This window comes from Pelodiscus sinensis, chromosome 14 (assembly GCF_049634645.1).
Source record: "Pelodiscus sinensis isolate JC-2024 chromosome 14, ASM4963464v1, whole genome shotgun sequence".
NCBI classification, from domain to species: Eukaryota; Metazoa; Chordata; order Testudines; family Trionychidae; genus Pelodiscus; species Pelodiscus sinensis.
This window is the reverse complement of record NC_134724.1, coordinates 19,116,267-19,136,550: the sequence shown is the minus strand read 5'-3', so window position 1 is coordinate 19,136,550 and position 20,284 is coordinate 19,116,267. Positions and strand designations below refer to the sequence as shown.

The following is a 20,284-nucleotide window of genomic DNA, read 5'->3' as shown; positions in this document are numbered from 1 at the left end:
TTCCTATTCTATTCCTATTTCATAAGAACAGTAGATAAGTAGGTAAATATATTGGTAAGTTTCTTTGTGCCCTATACCAATCCTCAACCCTGAACGTTAGGATTGGAAGTATTTTGTCTTTTCATATTTATTTGAAAACCTTGTTGGGAGTATGCATAACTCAACAGTAAGCTTTACATAGTAAAATGAACAGTAAGTGCAGTGACGTGCTATTGAAACTCAGTGACTTGTGTGATAGACCCAGGGCAGATGGCTACTATAGTTTGGTGGAGGGTGCTGGCCCCCAGCTGGAGTTAGTGCGGTGAGGGGCTGGTGGCAGGGCACACATATCCTGCTGGCAGCAGTGCCTACATCTTGATGGGCAGCCTCGACCTCCTCTAGTCTGGCAAACTCCATGTTCGGGACCAGGGAGATCCCACCTGTAGTATTCATTTCCAAAATCACAGTGTGGGATAACAGAAGAAAAAGTGGCGAGGAGTCCTGTGGCACCTTGTGTGTCAAACTTGAAGATGAACTGTAGCTCAGCAGTTTCTCTTTGAAGTCTGGTCCTGAAGTTTTTTTGCTGCAGGATGGCTACCAGACTTCAAAGAGAAACTGCTGAGCTACAGTTCATCTTCAAGTTTGACACAATCAACTCTGGATTAAACAAAGACTGTGAATGGCTCGCTAACTACAAAAGCAGCTTCTCCTCTCTTGGAATTCACACCACCAGATCAGCTACTAGAAGTGGGCCTCATCCTCCCTGATTGGATCCACCTCATCATCTCCAGCCTGATTCTGGCCTGCATATTTATACCTGCCTCTGGAAATTTCCACTACATGCATCTGACGAAGTGGGTCTTTGCCCACGAAAGCTTATGCTCTAACACTTCAGTTAGTCTATAAGGTGCCACAGGACTCCTCACCGCTTTTGAAGATTCAGACTAACACGGCTACCCCTCTGATAGAAGAAAAAGTGGCTTGAATTGCAGAGATGGACCTATGGGCAGATTCAGTTGCAAACTTCTCTAGAGTTTGAAAAAGCAATTTTGCGTCTGGGCTTTTGTTTTGGGCCCATCTTCATTCAATGTACTGTGTAAAAACCAATATGATGAAGTGACTAATGCAATATATATTAAATGCTTCTGAATCTGATGGAATGAATTGTGCTTTTTGTTTCCCGTACTAGAAGAAAGTCCTATAGAAGCTAGACTGCCCTGGTTCAAACAAGCTCAAGAAATAGAAGAGACTAGAACAGCATCAGAAGAACCAATGTAAGTTTCTCTTCTGGGTGGGAAAAAACTGTTTCTGTTATGTTGTAAAAGTCATTTGGAAATCCTGTTATCATGCAGATGGATTTGGCATTTGATGCTCTTTGGGACTAGGCTATGGTGGGTTATTATTCCTAGTTTTATATCTTGACAGTTTAGCTTTTGGAACAGCTGTCCTGAGTGGTATAGACTATATGGATCATATTGATGGCTTGCTATCAACAGAACAATTAAAGGAGACCTTAATTTGGCTTTGAAAGCTGTTCAGGATTTCCCCGTTGTGGAAGAGTCATCAGATGATGTAAAGCAAATGTAGCCTGTTTTAAGCTAACTATTCCTTCACTCTCAGTAAGGTAATGATTGTGTTGGAGGTGGAGAAGGGCATGTTGCTGGAAAGGAACATGTTCCCTTGACCCTCCGCACCAAAATATTACAAACCATGCTAGTGATTTGAGGTCAGTTAACTATAATTGTCTGAGTCGTTCAAAATATGTTATTTGGGCCATCCACCACTTCGACCCTGGGGCTGAGAAATAGTTTTGTTCACTGTATGTGCATAACTGACATTCCCTGGAGTCCAGCTCTGTTCACACCCCTATATTCCAATTCATATCTCAGATGCAATGAACATTCATAGAATCATCTGTATACAGAATAACTGTGGGTGGTGCTTATCTCCTTCATATTTTTTAATTCCAGCAGGTATTTACATAAAGCGTTCACTCTAATGTTTTGTGTTTGGGTCAAATTCTGCTCTTACTTATAATTTATGTAAATCTTAAATTGCTCAGATGAGCTCAAGCTTTTACACCACTGCACGTGAGAACAGAATATGGGCCCCTGACTTATTTTTCTTCTGTTGCTTAACTATTCTTCTACTGCTTATCTATTCTTTCTTTTGGCTCATACATATTAACAGGTGCCATCAAGAGTAATAAAGTATTTTGACACGTGCACTGGCTCAGAAAGGAAAACTTCTGCCGAACAGTTGTTAACATGCAGTAGTATACTGGTTGCCATTAGAAAATTTTCATTGACTGACATATATGCCCAAGTGTTTACTACATGTGAGTGGTTACCCTGCTCTCTAAATTGGTGGCCATGAATGCAGAGGTTATGTCTGTGTGTGAACTATGATTATTTAAGGTAGTAATGATAGCTGAATGAGCCTCTTCATGTTCAGCATCTACATCTGGGAATATGGACAGGTGTGAAATTGTCTCTGAAGAGGATTCAGCCTGAAAAAATAAAGAATTGCTTCTTTGGCCATGCATAATCAGGTGTGGTGGAATACGCTGATAAGAACTAATGTACTCTCCAGGTCCTTAGGTTTCTCACTGTGATATCCCTACAGAACAAGCAAAGAACACATTACAGGCAGTCGCCGAGTTACACGGATCCGACTTATGTCGGATCCGCACTTACGAACGGGGCTTTCTCGCCCCGGAGCTCGCAGGCAGCGGGACCGCCCAGAGCACAGCGGTCCTGCCACCTCGACCTCTGGGGCGAGAAAAGCTGCTCTGGGTGCCCCAGGTCTGCTGGGGACCGTCTCCAGCAGACCAGGGACACCTGGAGCAAAGCCGGGGAGGCGGAGGGGTCCCCAGCAGACCAGAGGCACCGGGAGCAAAGCGGCAGCGGCGGCGGGGTGCCGCGCCTCTGAGGCTTTGCTCTGGCAAAACCTCAGAGGCGTGGGACTCCGCCGCCGCTGCGGCTTTGCTCCCCGTGTCCCTGGTCTGCTGGAGACGGTCCCCAGCAGACCAGAGGCACCGGGAGCAAAGCCGCAGCGGCGGTGGGGTCCCGCGCTCTGAGGTTTTGCGAGAGGAAAGCCTCAGAGGCGCAGCACCCCGCCGCCGCTGCGGCTTTGCTCCCCGTGTCCCTGGTCTGCTGGGGGGGGGCGCCCCCCCCCAGCAGACCAGGCTTTTGTTGTGGACCCTGGGGTAGAGCAGCTGGGGTGCTGCCGGGTTGGTCCTGCAGGGACCTACCTGGCAGCCCAGCTGTTCTGTCCCAGGCTCAAGATTCAGCTGCTGTTGAAACTGATCAGTGGCTGATTCCAGGAAGCTGGGGGCAGAGCAATTCTGCCTCCAGCTTCCTGTAGTCTGCCCCTGGTCAGTTTCAGCAGCAGTGGCTGAATCTGGAGCCAGTTCCGACTTACATACAAATTCAACTTAAGAACAAACCTATAGTCCCTATCTTGTACGTAACCCGGGGACTGCCTGTAGTGGGAACAAGTCATCTCAGCTTAGAGATCTCAATATCCTCTGAGTTACCCCGCCTTCTAAAATACACTATGGCTGCGTCTACACAGGCAAGATTTTGCCGCCTGTTTACACTGGCCGCGATTATTTGCGAAAGAACACTGACGTTCTACTGTATGAAATCAGTGCTTCTTGCGCAAATAGCCTGATGCTCACGCTCACGGATAAGTCCTCTTGCGCAAGTGTTCTTGCACAAGAGGCCAGTGTAGACAGGTAACATCAATTTCTTGCGCAAGAAAGCCCGATGGCTAAAATGGCCATGGGAGCTTTATTACGCAAGAGAGCGTCTACACTGGCACGGATGCTTTTGCGCAAAAGCAAGTATTTTGCGCAAAGGCACATGCCAGTATAGACGCTGTCTTGCGCAAATACTTTTAACGGAAAAACTTTTCCGTTAAAAGTATTTGCGCGAAATCATGCCAGTGAAGATGCAGCCTATGCATTTACCTAGGTTTTCAGTGCATCCTCATTCTCCTGCCTTTGATCTTCCCTTCTGAGTAATCTTTATTCCTATCTTGGAGACCTAACTCCCACTCATCTTTAAACCACTTTACCATACCTCATCTAAAAGGATCTGACCACCATCGTCACAGCAAAAATGTCTGGATCTGTGTCCAAATGGCCATGTTAGCCCCTAACCACTAGTGACACCTCTTTACTAATTTTCCTGGTGTCGTCAGGAAAATTACTCTGAATACTCTATGCTCTCCTGGGACCCAGCTCTACTAACCCAGTCAGATCCCCCGTTCATCTACTTATTTTGCTGCTGTTTTCTCCTACCAACGCTAGGATGCTAGACCTGTTCTTGCCGTATTCTTCTGAGGAGGCTGGCAGGTAAGCAGAACTCACAAGCCATTAAATAGATCACAAGTAAAGCTGAGCTTGAACTAAAGTAGTTAACTGTAGTAGGCCACTTCCCAGTTATCCTCCTTATTTTAAAGAGACTACTATATGTAGTACTGCATTGTAACAGTTAAGTATGGGCTCAAATTCCTAACAGTCCTTGAGACTGGCTACTGCGGCTTCCTTTTCCAGCAAAATGGAATGATTCTGCCTTCGTTCTCTTTCAGCTTGCCCTTCAGTCACATGAAAAGTGTCTTGCCATCACAACAAACTGCAGCACCTTCTGAATTTTGTATTCTATCTGATCTCATCCTTTCCAGCTGGAATAAGCTTTTGGAGAAAGGGGGTGTCAAAGCATAGGGTCTAAAGGAAAATTGTAATACATGGTTGTTACTTCCCCCACAGTGAATAGTAACAATTATTCCCTCCTGCATAGTGTGTTTAACTTTGCTTTTGTAGTTTATATGTGACACAGTATGACAACTTCTAACTAGCATAGGGTTTACAATTTCCTTGATACATGGCCACATTTAATATTATTTATTCTTTTGACATCCAAATTAAAACCACAACATGAAATCTCAGCTCCTAGTTCATCCTTTTATTACAGTTGTCTTTTGTGTCTTCAGGCGATATTTTAGTTGATAATGAATAAGAGAATAAATGCAGCTGTGTTTTCAAATCCGACAAATAGGGGATGTGCCAAACCAGGAAGACAAATATCTCTGCTGCTGTGGTCTGCCACGACTGGTGTCCTGAATTTACATAGAGGGTGAATGTTCAAAAGCTTTTTTATTATTATTATTAGGAAAATTTAAAAATGACTGCTTATAAAGCAAGGCCAAGAAAAATGTAGGTTTGACCTTTTTAGTTTTTAGTTGTGGAATGTGATGACAGTTGATACCCATCATTATTTTAAATGTTTCTCCCATGAGCCTTCTTAGTTACAGTAGGATTCGCAGTGAGGCTTCAGCAAGATTTCACAGCCTTTTGTTTTAATAATATGTTAGAGAAATAGACACCTCTGCTGCCTTTTCTTTTAATAACTTAGAGAAATAGAGGATAAATTTAGAAAGCTTTCAAAAGCTGGTATGTTTTCTTAGCAACATGAGATCATCAAAAATAATTGTACTCTAGGTTTGTATAGAATTGCACTTACTAAAACTAAAATGTGATGAGGTCCTTGAAGGTTTGTATTCATTGCATTTAAAAAATCTCCCATTTGCATCCTTTTTATTGTAAGAATATGTATTTCAGACTTTCTTACAGCCTCTTCAGAGTAAGCTGGTCATGTACTTTGACTAGTATGTAACCACTCAACAAGATAGAATCTGTAGCTCTGGATTTTAAAGAGTGTTTCACTGATGTGCAGGAGTTCCATGTTTTAAAGATTATATTCAGATAAGCACCTAAATCATAGAATCATAGAAGTGGAAGGGATCTCCAGAGGTCATCGAGTCCAGTCTCCTGCCCTCACAGCAGGACCAATCACTGTCTAGATCAGGGGTGGGCAATAATTTTTGGTGGGGGCCACTAGGAAAGGTTTTGGAAAAATGGTCAAGGGCGGCACTTTCCTGTGGAGGAGATGCAGGGTCTAGGTTGGAGGTTGGGTGTAGAAGAGCAGGTGGGGTAAGGGGCTGGGATTCAGGAGATGGTGTGGGGTCCAGGGGTGGATATACGGCAGGGCGAGCGGGGCGGCTGCCCCGGGCCCCGCGCTTCAAAAAGCCCCGCACATGCGCTGTGGCAAAGGGGGGGCCCCGCAAGATTATTCTGCCCTGGGCCCCGCAAAATGGTCAACTGTCCCTGGTGGGGTCTGAGAGGTTGTTTGGGTGGAGGAGGGCATTGTGACCTGGGTCAAGGGATTGGGGTGTGGGGTCAGGGAGGGGGTGTAGGTGCAGAGGATTTGGATGGTGTTGGGGTTCAGGAGGGATTGGGGTGCCAGAGGCAGGCGCTGCCTGGGAGGAGTTTACCTAAGTGTTTCCTGGCCAGCAGCTGTAGCACCCCCAACGCAGGCTGGGCTCCCTGCCTGCTACAGCCCCAGCCTGCTTGAAAATGCAGGCAGCTCCCTCCATGTGGCTCTCAACTCTGGCTTGCACTGCCCCAGTCCCTCAGGCCAATCTCTCAGCTCCGATTAGCTGGCTATTTCCAGATAATAGTAGCTAAGCAATTGACTGAGGTCAGTTCTTATTGGCAGGTTGTTTCTGGCCAATAGCTGAGGATTGGGCAGGAAGGGGGGAGATAGCATGAATCCCACCCCCCTACCTGCAGAGCAGAGAGCTTCAGAGTCAGTGTTTGAAACCGTGGCAGCTACTACTTGAGGGTCCTGGCAGGGTGGTCTGCGGGCTGGATCCGGTGGCTTGGTGGGCCGGATCCGGCCCCCAGGCCATATTTTGCCCAGAGCTGGTCTAGATCATCCCTGGCAGATGTCTATCCAACCTGCTCTTAAATATCTCCACTGATGGAGATTCCACAACCTCCCTAGGGAATTTATTCCAGTGTTTAACCACTCTGACACTGAGGAAGTTTTTCCTAATGTCCAACCCAGGGACGAATATAGGGCAGGGCGAACGGGGCGGCCGCCCCGGGCCCCGCACTTAAAAAAGCCCCGTGCATGCGCTGTGGCACCACCGCGCATGCGCCGTGGCAAAGGGGGGGCCCCGTGGAGTTACGCTGCCTGGGGCCCCACAAAACAGTCATCTGCCCCTGGTCCAACCTATAGGGTTGCCAGATGGTTTAACCAAAAATACCGAACGCCCTCCCCCCTCAGAAAAAAAACACCGGGAAAAAAATTCTGTTGAGGGGGGAAAAAAGGGGGGGAGACCAAAGTTATTGACCCCCCCCAAAAAAGGACACCGACAACAGTTATTGAGCAAAAAAAAAAAAAAATCATCATGGCCCCTTTAAGAAGAGGCTTTCTTTTGCTGGTGGCTATCTTGTTTTTCTGCTCCAGCCACAAGACAAGCCTCTGCGGAACCAGCTAAGCAGGGGCATGCCAGGGGGCCTGGCGGGAGGGCCGGGGGCTGGACCCAGTTGCTGAGTGTGTCATAGAGTTGTCAGGCATCCGGTATTTTTGCCTCCTAGTAGGGGGGAAAAATCAGAAAATACTGGACATTTTAGGTGTCCGATATTTTCTGAATTTTTTTACCGGACAGGAAGCAAAAATACCGGATTGTCTGGGTCAATACCAGACACCTGGCAACCCTACCAATCTAAACCTCCCTTGCTGCAATTTAAGCCCATTGCTTGTCCTATCCTCAGAGACCAAGGAGAACAATTTTTCTCCCTCCTCCTTTTGACATCCTTTTATATACTTGAAAACTGCTATCATGTGCCCCCTCAATCTTCTCTTTTCTTAACTAAATAAGCCCAATTCTTTCAGTCTTCTCTCATAGGCCATGTTTTCTAGATCTTCATCATTTTTGTTGCTCTTCTCTGGACCTTCTCCAATTTCTCCACATCTTTCTTGAAATGTGGTGCCCAGAACCACAAATGTTTGGATGCTTCTGCAAACTTTATCCAGTCTCGTTGGAGCTGCAAAATTGGGCTAGAAATTTCAAAGGAAGATCCTTTCTTAAGGGATTTTGGTGTTCCTGGTCCCAACCCAAATTAGAAAGTGCAGGCATGGGAAAACGTAAAGTGAGAGAAGTCAGTTTTTCCAAGTCTTCTGAGACACAGAGAAGATTGAGTATGGACAACTAGTTTTCTCATCAGTAGTTTAGATCAGTGTTTCTCAACCCAGTAGTACAAGTACTCTTAGGGGTACCCGGGAGAAGTCTGGGGGGTATGTCAACACAACTGAAATTTGGAGAAAACTGAATTTTTATTTTAAGTTTTGCAGCGCTTTATTATTTTTGTACTTTTTACACCCAAAAATTTCATCACCCGCCTGGCTATGATTAAGTTGTTTAAACAAATGTGTTGCAATGGTAGAAAAAAAAATGTGTGTCTGAAAACTGTAGGTATTGGGGGTACTTTTTTTTTTTAAAGGAGTACTTTATAAAAAAGTTGAGAAACACTGATTTAGATCACAGCTTCTTTTTCCCAGCCATCCCAAGGTGGCGCTGCTGAACACCCCGTTTCCTCCATATTAGAACATGATTGATGGGCTGGATCTCCACTGCCTTGCAGTTTGCATTTGGTCATTTACATTTGTGTAAGGTGTGCCAAATAATAATAATAGCATTTATCCCCCTTGTGATTGCACAAGACGGCAAGGCAATGGAAAACGAGGCCTCCCATGTCTTGTATAAGTAGATTTTTCAGTGTGATTTGGCAGAATTTTTTTTTTAAATATTCATGTAAAACACTATGGCTGTGTCTAGACTGCATCCCTTTTCCGTAAAAGGGATGCAAATTAGACACATCGCAATTGCAAATTAAGCGGGGATTTAAATCCCCTCCGCTTCATTTGCATAAACATGGCTGCTGCTTTTTTCCGGCTTGGAGCTTTGCTGGAAAAAAGCGCCAGTCTAGACGCGGATCTTTCAGAAAATAAAGCCTTTTCCGAAAGATCCCTTATTCCTTATTTTAAGAGGACACAGCCTATGAATGTATATTAAAAACTGGAGCTTTGTCAATGAAATTCATTAATGACCTCAAAAAAACCCTTCAGAATCCTAAGCATTCCATTGTAAACTACCTGATGGCTTGTAAGGGACAATAACTTGAGAGGGGCTTTGATGCTACTTAATCCTCATCTAAACTCAGTCTTTTCATGTTACCTATGAAGTCAAAGGCAAAGTTGCCATTAACTTCAGTGGAGATGTAGTATTGGGCTCAATATGTTGCACATGCTACACAGTGCATATGCTACACAGTGAAAAATATAGGTCCTCTGATGTTGGTGGATTATTCCTTTTTACAACCTCAGTCAGACATTGAAAGCAAATGACCATAATTCCACTTCAGGCTGTGAATTTAGCTAATTAATACAAAACTGGTACCTGATCCAAATTCAAGATCTAGACAGAGTACTGTCCTGTTTCCAGAACTCTACATGCTGCCCAGTCAGCTATATGCACTCATTTTGTACTAGTAGTTTCCATTAGCAATCACTTCATTTTAGTTATTTCTACTACAACTTGCCTTTTATGAGGTCATCCACTTGATAAGAATTGCTGTAATATGGTATTGTTCTCAGTAACTGTACAATCATGGGATTTGGGTTAACAAATGACAAGGTAGAATTTTAAAACCCATGTTTTAAATTTTTATCTTGAACCTTATGAAATCCCATGCACTAATATTCAACAAGAAACCTATAGTACAATATAGGCCTGACATAAGTCCTTAGAATAATTTCTTAGAATATTCTGAGGGTTTTTGTGTGTGTGTGTGTGTGTGTGTGTGTGTGTGTGTGTGTGTGTGTGTGTGTGTGTGTGTGTGTGTAAATTCTACATATATGTAACATTACACAGCTATGGTTCTTTTTATGAAAGATGAGATCAGAATTTTGTCAAAGTATTATGCACAATTGCCTTGATACAACAAAGCGCATAAGCACCTGTTTAACTCTAAACATGTTATAGTCATGCTGATTTCAAGGGACAACTAAAGTGCTAGAAGTTAACCACATGCTTTATTGTTTTGGAGGAACAAGGCCATTTTTGACATAAGTATCTAGATCAGGTATGGGCCAGATCCGGTCTGCCAGGATTAGCCCTTGGTGGGTCCCCACATCACCATATTTATCTGTGCCTCTGCAGATATGGGATATCACAGCTCTCATTGGCTGGGGATCAGTATTCTTGGCCAATGGAAGCTGTGAATACCTGTACCTGTAGAAGTGCAGTTAAATGTAGTGACCGCGGTCCACGAAGGGCTAACTCTGATGAATCATCTCCATTTTATTGCCACCCTGATATAGATATTTTATATGGCTTCCTTTGGACTGTAAATTAGCTGTTGAGGTTATGGAGAAATGCTTTGTTAGCAGGTTTTCCCATTGCTGCGTATTAAAGCATTTCTCACTTATAAATAGGTGGCTGCTGTCAAGACAACTTGCTGGACTGGATGGACAACTAATCTGTGTCTGTATATGTGTCACTGCAGTATATGAGCACCTGTAACTGGTTTCTGGCAATACTCTTCAGTTGTAGAAGATTATTAGTGCACTTAAAATTTGTCAAACTTGTGATGTGCTGAACACATTCCATTCCTGTTGACTTCGATTGGAGCCGAAGGTGTTCCACACCTGTCTGCCTGCACCTAGCATCCTAAAGATCAGGCTAAAGTTTGAGGTGGTTCTAGTCAGAAAAATCCCCTCTCCCCCCCCAAAAAAGCCACCTAATTTCTTAACAACTTTGAAAAATCATTTTAAGGTAGGCAGCAGGGATGATCAGTTTCTTCCTAACTCTTATTAGCCAGTGCTTTTCAGAGAAGGGGAAAGACTCACTCCGCTGTCTTTTCCACAGCATTTGCTCTTTGGAAAATAGCCCAGAGGCCTAGTGAGACAATGTCTACAGAATAACTACTATGTTCTCTTGCCTCTCTCAGCAGTGGCAGAAGGCAGATGGATTCACATAGTAATCTGTCCACAAACTCTACTCTTCAAAGTTAGCAACACTGAGTTTGAGCACCAGTATCAATGAGGCTGTGTAGATGTTGTTTACACTTAGGCTACATCTAGACTGCATCCCACTGCCGGTAGAGGGATGCAAATCAAGCACTTCGGAAGTGCAAATGAGCCTGGGATTTAAATATTCTGGGCTTCATTTGCATACTCACGCTTGGGCGCTGTGCCGATCACGTGCCCTTTTGAAAGCGAAAGTAAAGTGTAGCCACGGCTCTGCTGACAAAGGAGAGCTTTTTCCGGCAGATCCTGTACTCCTCAAAAAATAAAGAGTACAGAGTTTGCTGAAAAAGCCCCCCCGCTGTTGACAGAACCGCAGCTACACTTTACTTTCACTTTCAAAAGAGTACGTGATTGGCACAGCGCCTAAGTGTGAGTATGCAAATGAAGCCCAGGATATTTAAACCCCGGGCTCATTTGCACTTCCGAAGTGCTTGATTTGCATCCTCCTGTTGGCAGAGGGATGCAGTCTACACACAGCCTTAGAGTAAACACATCAATGATTTTGTCTCAGTCTTCTATAACTAGATGCTTTTAAATTTAAAAAAAAAAAAATTCTCTGCGACAGGGCAATGGATTTTTTTTAACTAAAGAAAGAGGAGGAAAAGCTTTTGGAGAAAACAGATGTCTAATTTGGATCCTCCTGATATTTTAGATTATGATAAATAAATGTTTTTATTTCTCGTCACTGTTTCATGTAGACCTTCTCCAGTTGGAAACATTTTTTTTAAATCTGTATATTTTGTTCAAGTGTTTCAACCCTTTAAAAATGGCCTATGCTATTATGTATTTAACTTGTCAAATAATCCACAAATCCAGCCAAGATGATTTGTGGAATTCAGACCTGTTGTAATGGTCTAGTTTTGAACATTAGTATCTGATATAACGTCCCCTGAAGTAATGGAAGATTACATATTTTTACACTCTAGTCCATATATTAATGAGATGTGTACAATAAAATGTAATTATAGTTAATCAGGAGCACAAAGACACACTGAGGAAAGTGATAGTCCACAGAGCAAGTTAATCACTTCATCAAAGTTGGACCTAGTACAAGCTGAAATCTTAAGTAGTATCCTGTAATGTTCTGAACTGGAGGTGGAAATATTTGAAAAAGTACCTTTTACTTTATCTATTAAATCTCATTACAATTATGTCCTTTGGTAATCCTTCTTGGAGATGTGAATACAATGCATATGTGCTTTTGGCATATGTATGACATTGTATGCCTTGAGAGCTACTGTACCTCAACATATGAACCTAGATATCCAGCTTACCCTTTGGAGTACTCCAGGAATTTTGAGCTACCCTTTTAGGTATTGTCTTTTTTTTAAAATTCTATGTATGTTTAATATTACCCAAATATTATTCTTTTTATGAAAAGACTGTAAAGAACATGCTTCATGTGATTTTTTTTCTTCTCCCCTGCAATCTTTTCTGTTGTCTTTAGATTAGTTATGTGGAATTGTGAGCAGGCAGAAAATGAAGAGGATGTATTCCTGGAGTTTAATGATAAGTTTTGGATCTATTATGAAACTGTATCTCAGTATAACCCATATTATTCATCATATCCTTTATTAGCGTTTGGCCATATTTATGTTGTTGCATTTTATATTAATTTTTTGTAGCAGTATTTGAACTCTCTGCATACATGTGCACACACATATCAAGTGCCAATTTTTCCTTCAGTTTTCTTCTAAATTGTGGCATTATGATTCTTTGCAGGTTTATTCCAGAGCCTTGGTCTCCATGCAGTACTACTTGTGGCCAAGGCATTCAGGTGCGAGATGTGAAGTGCCGTGTTCTTCTCACGTTTACTCAAACTGAAATGGATCTCCCCGATGAGGAATGTGAAGACCCCAAACCTGAAACAGAACGAATATGTCACCAGGCATCCTGTGACAGTGATCCTGTCCCATTCACCCCAGAATTTTCTCGGGTGGAAGACAGCAGTTTGATTTATGATTGGGAATACATTGGTTTTACTCCATGTTCAGCCACATGTGTTGGAGGTAATTTAAACATATTTAACTATGGTGTTTAAATTTGACATTGTCAATAGCTTGATATTATTCCAAATTAGTTACATTGATGTTTAAAAGCAAAATCTGAATGTTCAAATTATGTTAATTCTTTTTACCTTTGATAGCATCTATATGTCCCTTACTTCTACATGCCTCATAAGGTTATAATAGAGATAAAATTGGTTTTCTTTCTGTAAACCTGAGAAACTGGGCTGTATTCAGTCAACCAAGTTACAGAAATTTTCTGTCAAAGTTGATGAAGCAGTTAGTCTTGTGTTATTAAAAGCTAAGTTACAAGGAATTACTTCAGTTGTCAGCCGGTATATGGGTTTAGATAAATGAAAATATATGTAACAAATCAATGCCAAATACGCCTAAACGCTCATTTTCCCCTATAAATTTGTGTATCGTTTCTGAACTGAAATTTGCATATTAACTATTCACTGTTTTCAAAATGCTGCCATTTACGGTACTACAAATGTGTGATGGGATAGCATAAGGAGACATCTATCCAGAAATGGCTGGGATGGAGCTCCAATAGGATGTTGTTTAGGATTTGATACAGCATATTTCTTAGTAGGAAGTCTGTGCCATACATCGGTCTCCAACTAGTTAGGCAAATTCCTCCTTTAGACATAATCTAATCTCTCAGCCATCTGAAGTACATATTGCTAGACAATGTTGCTAGTGTTGCTACTACATACTGTACTTTGGAACTGACCGTAGAAGTGAGTTAAGAAGTGCGGAGTGGAAGCAGTGGAATTGTGAACACACCTGTATATGAAAAGAATGATGACATCAGTGGGACATGAAGATAGTTGTACCCACAGAAGAAATAGAATAAGTAGAAAAGGGCTGAGCTGCAACAGTTTGGAAGTCAAGAGCCAATCTAGAGCTCATAGAAAGTGGCCTCCTTTGTAGTGTTCACCATCTGGAAGTTTGAACACAAGAGATGTTGGGAAAGATGCTCAGATCATTATCAGCATGATGGTAAGTGACCAATATAAAAGCCTCCCTTATCATTGAACATTCTTGTTTTTTTTTAATGGCATTGATCCCTAATAGTGACAAAATGTACCTTAAGGAAAGTGCTGCTTCCTGACAGCCCTAATTTGTTTCATTGGCCATAACACGAGTTTAGACCCAGAAGGATATAACTTGTAAGTATGGGAGTATGATTATTTTGCAGTTTTGACAATGAATATTATGATCTATTGTTTTATGTGCCTGATTTAAAAAAAATGAGAAAATATTTTAAAACATTAAGAAAAATGGTATTTTAAAATAGGAACAAAGCCTTTATTATCTATAAGGCTTTTTCAATTCCCTTGATTTTACTATCTCAATTTAATTTTGTAGCATATAATCATTTTATCTCCACCTTTAATCCATTTTGCTAATGCTTCTGGAGGGCTTCTCAACCAACATGTTTTCAAAAGGTATTGAATTCTCTCTGGTTTTGCATTTTGAGCACAGAGTGAAAAAACTTCTTCTTGAATTTTATATATCCTCTATATACTTTGTCAGTGTAAAAAACCTGCATGTGAAATAACCTACAAGTTAACGATTAAATTTTGGAGGCTGTGTTGAGGCCTACAATTTCACACATCAGAAAGAAAAAGGTTTTTTTAATGGGTAATAATCATTAGAATCAGATTCAGGGCCTGTTGTAGCCCAATGGAAATTTGGGAATTGACTTTATTGAGAGCAATACTGGTCTTCTGTGATTTAAAGAGGTGGTTCGACCAAACATTTGCCTCTCAACAGTCATGAATTGAAACCATTTCTTTGATGTAATGTAGAATTCTTGAAATGAAGAGGTTTTTCATATGTGTTCTCGAGATTTCAGAAATACCTCTAGCACCACATGTCTAGAGGTTCATACATGCTACTTCCAGGAAATGTGGGAAGTTTTGAGATTATTTTATCGAAGTTGAACAGCCTCAGCCATACCATTGCAGTTACTCTAGATAGACAGTCATGAGTTTGCTGTCCTATCAATGCTATGCTGATAGTTTAGCTGCCTTGGTAAATACTTTCAAACAGATCAAAATTAACCTGTGGATAAATTATTTTAAAGAAGCCAACCTTCTGTTTCCAACTTATTGCAGTGTGCTAACTAATGATCTCACTGTCTATTTTTTTCCATTTGTGTAGTTCAATGGATCTGGTCAATTTCAGTTCACTTTTAAATCCATATCTCATTTCAGTATGATGAACTTTTTAGTTAGGAATATCAAAATGTAATGTAAAGCATGAGAGCTTCTCGGCGCTAACATGCATGTATCTACCAAAGGCTTTTAAAATACATTCCTGAGGATTTCTATAGCCTTGGAACTTTTCTCTCGGTTTCTTAATGCTTGCTTTTCCCTGACCTAGAGAAGGTCTGCTCAGTCTAAGCCAAATGCAGACTTTATTATCACTATGTCATATGCCATTTGATCAAGGAATGAATCTTGGGTTTTAGTGCTTGTCATATTTATTATACCTCCCCTCCTCCCCGAAATCCTCATGTAGACCATGCTTTAATGTAAACGCTCTCAGCCCCTATCCTAAAGAGAGACAAAAATACAGGCTGTAGCATTATTTTTATTAGATATTTGAAGAAAGACCACTCTGCTACTCTCTTCCAATTAATTCTTTTAGCAAGGCTTTTTATTTTGTAAGGGCAGATGTATTGCCAAGAGGCAATGTTTCTTCCCTTAAGGGATTCGGAGGCAATAAGCACACAAATTGGGTGAAAGCTTAAAGATTTTACTAAGCAAATATTAGGGTAAAATACAATGCTTAATATTAAAGTAAAATACAATGAAGCAATCCTAGAATAAAATTGAATACTTATTAAGCCTAAGCAAATCTCAAAATAAAAAGCAATATTTACTAAAATAATACTATGCTTATTAAGCCTAAGCAAACCTTAGAATAAAATGCAATGCTTATTAAGAAAGTACAATACTTATTAAGTCTAAGCATATCTTAGAATAAAATGCAATACCTATGTGCCTTCTGCTGCTGGGAACCCCCTGGAGAAGGACAGCGGACAGATCCCAGTGGCCAGTGCATAGCACTGTCTGCTGCTTTGGTCTACGCCGAGATTCCAATGTTAGGAATATCCCTGGCACTTATATAGTGTTGGATCTACAGTAATCACCCCTGTTGTTTTTAGAACTTAACAAGATCGTTGATACATTGCATATTTTCCCACATCCAGTAATTAGCTTGTTGATACTTTGCATATTTTCCCTGGCCTGATAATTAGCATTATCAGGTGTAAAACATTCATCAAAGATAGCTATGTGATCTTTCCAAGCCCTCCTGCACTCCCATATCAGGTGTATGGCCTTGGGACCTGTCCCAGAACTTGTTGAAAGTCAACAGTGTATTCCTACACTGTACTATCTTGAGCAAACAGCTAACTCTTTGAGAATAACAAAAGAATAATAAGCCTAAATGTCTGCCTAGAGCATCCAGGCCTGAAGGAGATGCAGGCATAAAAGAAATGATTGTGGTACACCACCTAACTTCCTCGACTTCACAATAGTCTTCCGTATTTCCGCTACAGCAGGTCTACACTACCAGGACAGGTTGAGCTAAGCTACACAATTTGAGTTATGTTAGTAGCATAACTCAAATTGATGTAGGTTACAGCAGGGTCCACACTGTGTGGGATCGACAGAAAAAACTCTCCTCTCAACTCTTCTTACTCATCTCATTCTTTTGGAGTACCCGAGTTGACAGTGATCAGTGGTCAGTTTATTGGGTCGTTACTAGAGTCACTGAATCAATCACTGGTTGATCTGTTGCTTTATCAATCAGTTAATACAGTAATTACTCGCTTAACACGTGCCCGCTTAACACGTTTTCGCAATAGCACTATTTTTGGTGGGGGAATGTTTTTGAACAACACAATTGTCCCCAAAATAACACGGTTTCCCCAGACGGCCAGTCGCTGGCAGCTGTGCGGTGCTTCCCTGCAAAGTGGCGGAAGATTTGCCGCACTGTTCCCCGGCAACTCACTCTCGCTGGATGCCTTGCTCCTTCTCCTCCACCCAGCTTGCAAGCCGGCAGCTGGGTTTCCCCAGCTGGCCAGTCACCAGCGGCTGCACGGGGCTTCTCCCGCCTCCCTTCAAAGCAGTGGAGGGTTCACTGCTCGCCACGCCGTTCCCCAGAGACCCCCTCTTGCTGGACGCCTTGCTCCCTTACCTCCGACCCAGATAGCAGGCCGACAGCTGGGTTTCCCCATTCCCCACCGCTTGAAAAGCAACCTCCACCTTTTCCATTATTTTCAATGGGAAAATTGACCTCGCATAACACGTTTTCACTTAGCACAATCATGTTCTGAAATGTATCTACCGTGTTAAAGGAGGAATTACTGTACTCCCTTTTAAAAGACACCATCAGCTTAAGAATCTTGCTTGTCTCTGAAATTGTTTTACCTAATGTCTATGAATGGTGAAAGAACATTTCACAGTAGCAGGAGAGAGAGAAACATAGAGGGACAGACTTTGAACCTCTTTGCCAGCTTAGACACCTGAACACCTGGAGTCAAGCCCCCTAAAATCATGAGACTGGTTTAAAAAATACTGCGATAATATTGATAATTTGTATGTTAGTGATTAAACCAAAGTGGAAATATTTGCTTTTTGGATCTTGACTTTAAAGTACACTTAGGTTACATTTTTTAAGCTTTTCTCTGCAATCATGAGGGCTAGAAATGTATTATTTTATGAAACATGAGATTCTTACAAAATTACAGGCTTCCCAGCGTTGGGACTTTAAGTAAAGCACCAAGTATTACAGGATTCACAATAAAGTGATGAGAGTTCGCAATACTGTGCTCATGTTGGTGAGCAATTACTTCCATGAGTAGTCCCATTGGCTTCATTGAGAATACTTTAAAAAAAAAAACCTGTGCACTGTTGAGTGAACAATTTGCAATCTGTCCCTTAACAGAGGAAAATATGACTCTACATCTACAACTGGCAGAGAAACTCAGGCATGTGTAATATATGAAATTTCTTGAAACTCATTTTTAATTGACTGTATTTTAAAATGATTTCTCTTTAAGTTGACAGCAAAGCAAGAGTAATCTGAAATAAGTAAACTTTTTTCCCTTTTCTAGGTGTATGGTTGAGTGAAGAGACCATCCTTCTAGCACTTTATTTTTACTCCAAAAAGGGAAAATCACAAAGTTTGTATTTTGTAAATACTTTTAACACAACTTTGTGCACTGTATATTTCTTCTCACAGTAAAAAGTCAAAAACTGAGTTTGTAAGGGTTGTATGCTGGGTTAATATAGAAAATATTCAGTTGCACTGGTTAGTAGAATAATTACAATAATACTGTAGTACATCAAAATACTGCAAAATGCTTACTGTTTCATTGCAATCTACACAAGTATGCTTACCTTATGCTTTTGGGAGATTTTTTTTGGTTAAATGTTCTACTATGTTGTCATCACAGGACAAGAACTTTACATATGTGACAATTTGTTTGCCTGAAGATTTTATCACTTTTATGGTTTGCAAGATATTTCCCAAATCCTGCAATATGAGAAGTTTGTCACTGATTCACATTATAAGGCAATATTAAATTGCGGTTGCCAACAAATTAATAATTAATTACTCTCTTGCAGCATTTCAGTGGAGTGTAACTGTTTATTGGACAGCACCATAATTTACAACACCAAAACATTACAGCTTTTATTTTCTTATTTTCTTAAAGCAGTTGAAATAGAGAATTGCAGAAGTCTATGGCACTTGGAGGCTATGGTTACACTGCATTTGCATATCTTCTTCCGATTCTTTTTGCTAAAGAGGTTTTTCCAATAAAAACCCCCATGTGGACGGGGCCATTTGTCGGAAAAAAAACCCTCTTTCTCAAGACCCTGTAAACCTCAATTTATGAGGAATAAGTAGTCTTGTGAAAGAGGGGTTTGGGTTTTTTTTCGACAAATGGCCCCGTCTACACGAAATGAAAGACATCTTATACGCTAACCAAACAAACAGGGCATGTCACCACCAAAAGAAATTAAAAGGTGGATATGTTCACCACAACATTTTAATACAAACTGCTGTAAGGACAAAATTAGGCCTAAAATAATGACTGAGAAGCCAATTTTGTGTTGCTACACAGAACAAAGCATTTGAAGCAGAAACAAACCCCTAACGCTATCCTCTGTGCAGGCATGGGCTTAGCAACTGGATGAACAATCAATGTGTGATTGAGTGTTCATCTGAACACCTCTTCCATAGCTCTCAGAAAAACTGTGCATCTAGATCTTTTTTTCTGAGTTGTACATTGGAAGCAACATATTTTTTATTCAGGGAAATTGAAGGAAACCAAAATGTATGTTTCTTCTGAAGGTGCATGTATTCCACCATTCAGGAAGGTTCTGTAGTGTCCATGATTCTCTGGGATAGACCCTTAGAGCTCTGTAAAAACTCATGGTGTGCAGGGATTTGCTTTGACATGGTATTTTTCACCCTTGGATCATATTCTGAGGTCATTTGATGTAAAGAGTATTATGTAGCCCCTAGTGCGAAAGAACTTTTTAAATATATATATGCATTACAGGTAACCCCATTTTCAACACTTAATGACTTTTATTTAATAGAAGTGACTAGGCGGTCAGTTATGCACAAGGTCAGTGCTCCTGTTACATAAAAACTCAGCACTGTGCAGACCTAGTCAAAACAATTGCACAGAAAAGGCTTCCTGGAAAGAAAATCATCCACAAAAGGGATTAAGATGGAAACCACGGAAGGCCTAAAAGAAAGCTAGAATCCATGGTGTTGTGTACATCCATTCCTGCTACAGATTGAACCTTTCTAGTCCAGCAACTTTTGGACGTCATGGGTGCCAAACTAGAGAATTTGCAGAACCATGGGAGGTCAATATTGTATAGCATAGAGTGGGCAATAATTTTTGCCGGGGGGCCACTTAATTAATTTTGATATGTGGTCATGGGCCGGCTCCATACCCAGAAGAGGAGGGTCTTTGGCAGAAGAGGCAGGACTGGGGACTAGCCTCCCCCCAGAGTTCTGATAAAAACACAGCAAAGAGCTCACAGCTCTTGGCTCTGCTGCTACCGTATTGCTTGGCAGCCACTTCGGACTGCTACAGCTATTTAAAAGGCCCATGGCTCCAGCTCCTGCACAGGTAGTGTTACGACTGTGAGCTGAGAACCAGTCTAAACAGGATTCTGCTTCCTGAGCCACCACCTGGAAATATGGTGGCAGAGGAACAGGATATAAATAGAAAGCAGCCAAATGCAATCTGTGGGCCAGAACAGAGTGTTAGGTGGACCGGATTAGGTGTTAGGTGGCCCTGGGCTAGCA

The 20,284-nt window shown here is 41.5% G+C and overlaps 1 protein-coding gene across 11 annotated transcripts in view; it reads left to right on the top strand.

Moving 5' to 3' along the window:
- The window catches only part of ADAMTSL3 (ADAMTS like 3), a 372,565-nt gene that overhangs the window by 274,358 nt on the left and 77,923 nt on the right, over window positions 1-20,284 (top strand). For 9 of the 11 annotated variants that reach the window (XR_012895741.1, XR_012895743.1, XM_014581638.3 and 6 more), the window contains exons 15-16: window positions 1,169-1,253; window positions 12,645-12,931. Coding sequence is in view for 9 of the 11 variants with exons in the window: in XM_014581638.3 (XP_014437124.2) it covers window positions 1,169-1,253; window positions 12,645-12,931 (372 nt within the window). In the remaining 2 variants the exon portion in view is untranslated. Of the gene's footprint in view, window positions 1-1,168; window positions 1,254-12,644; window positions 12,932-13,669; window positions 13,932-20,284 lie in introns of those variants that run through there. The other 2 variants (XM_075897130.1, XM_075897127.1) reach the window with 2 other exon arrangements.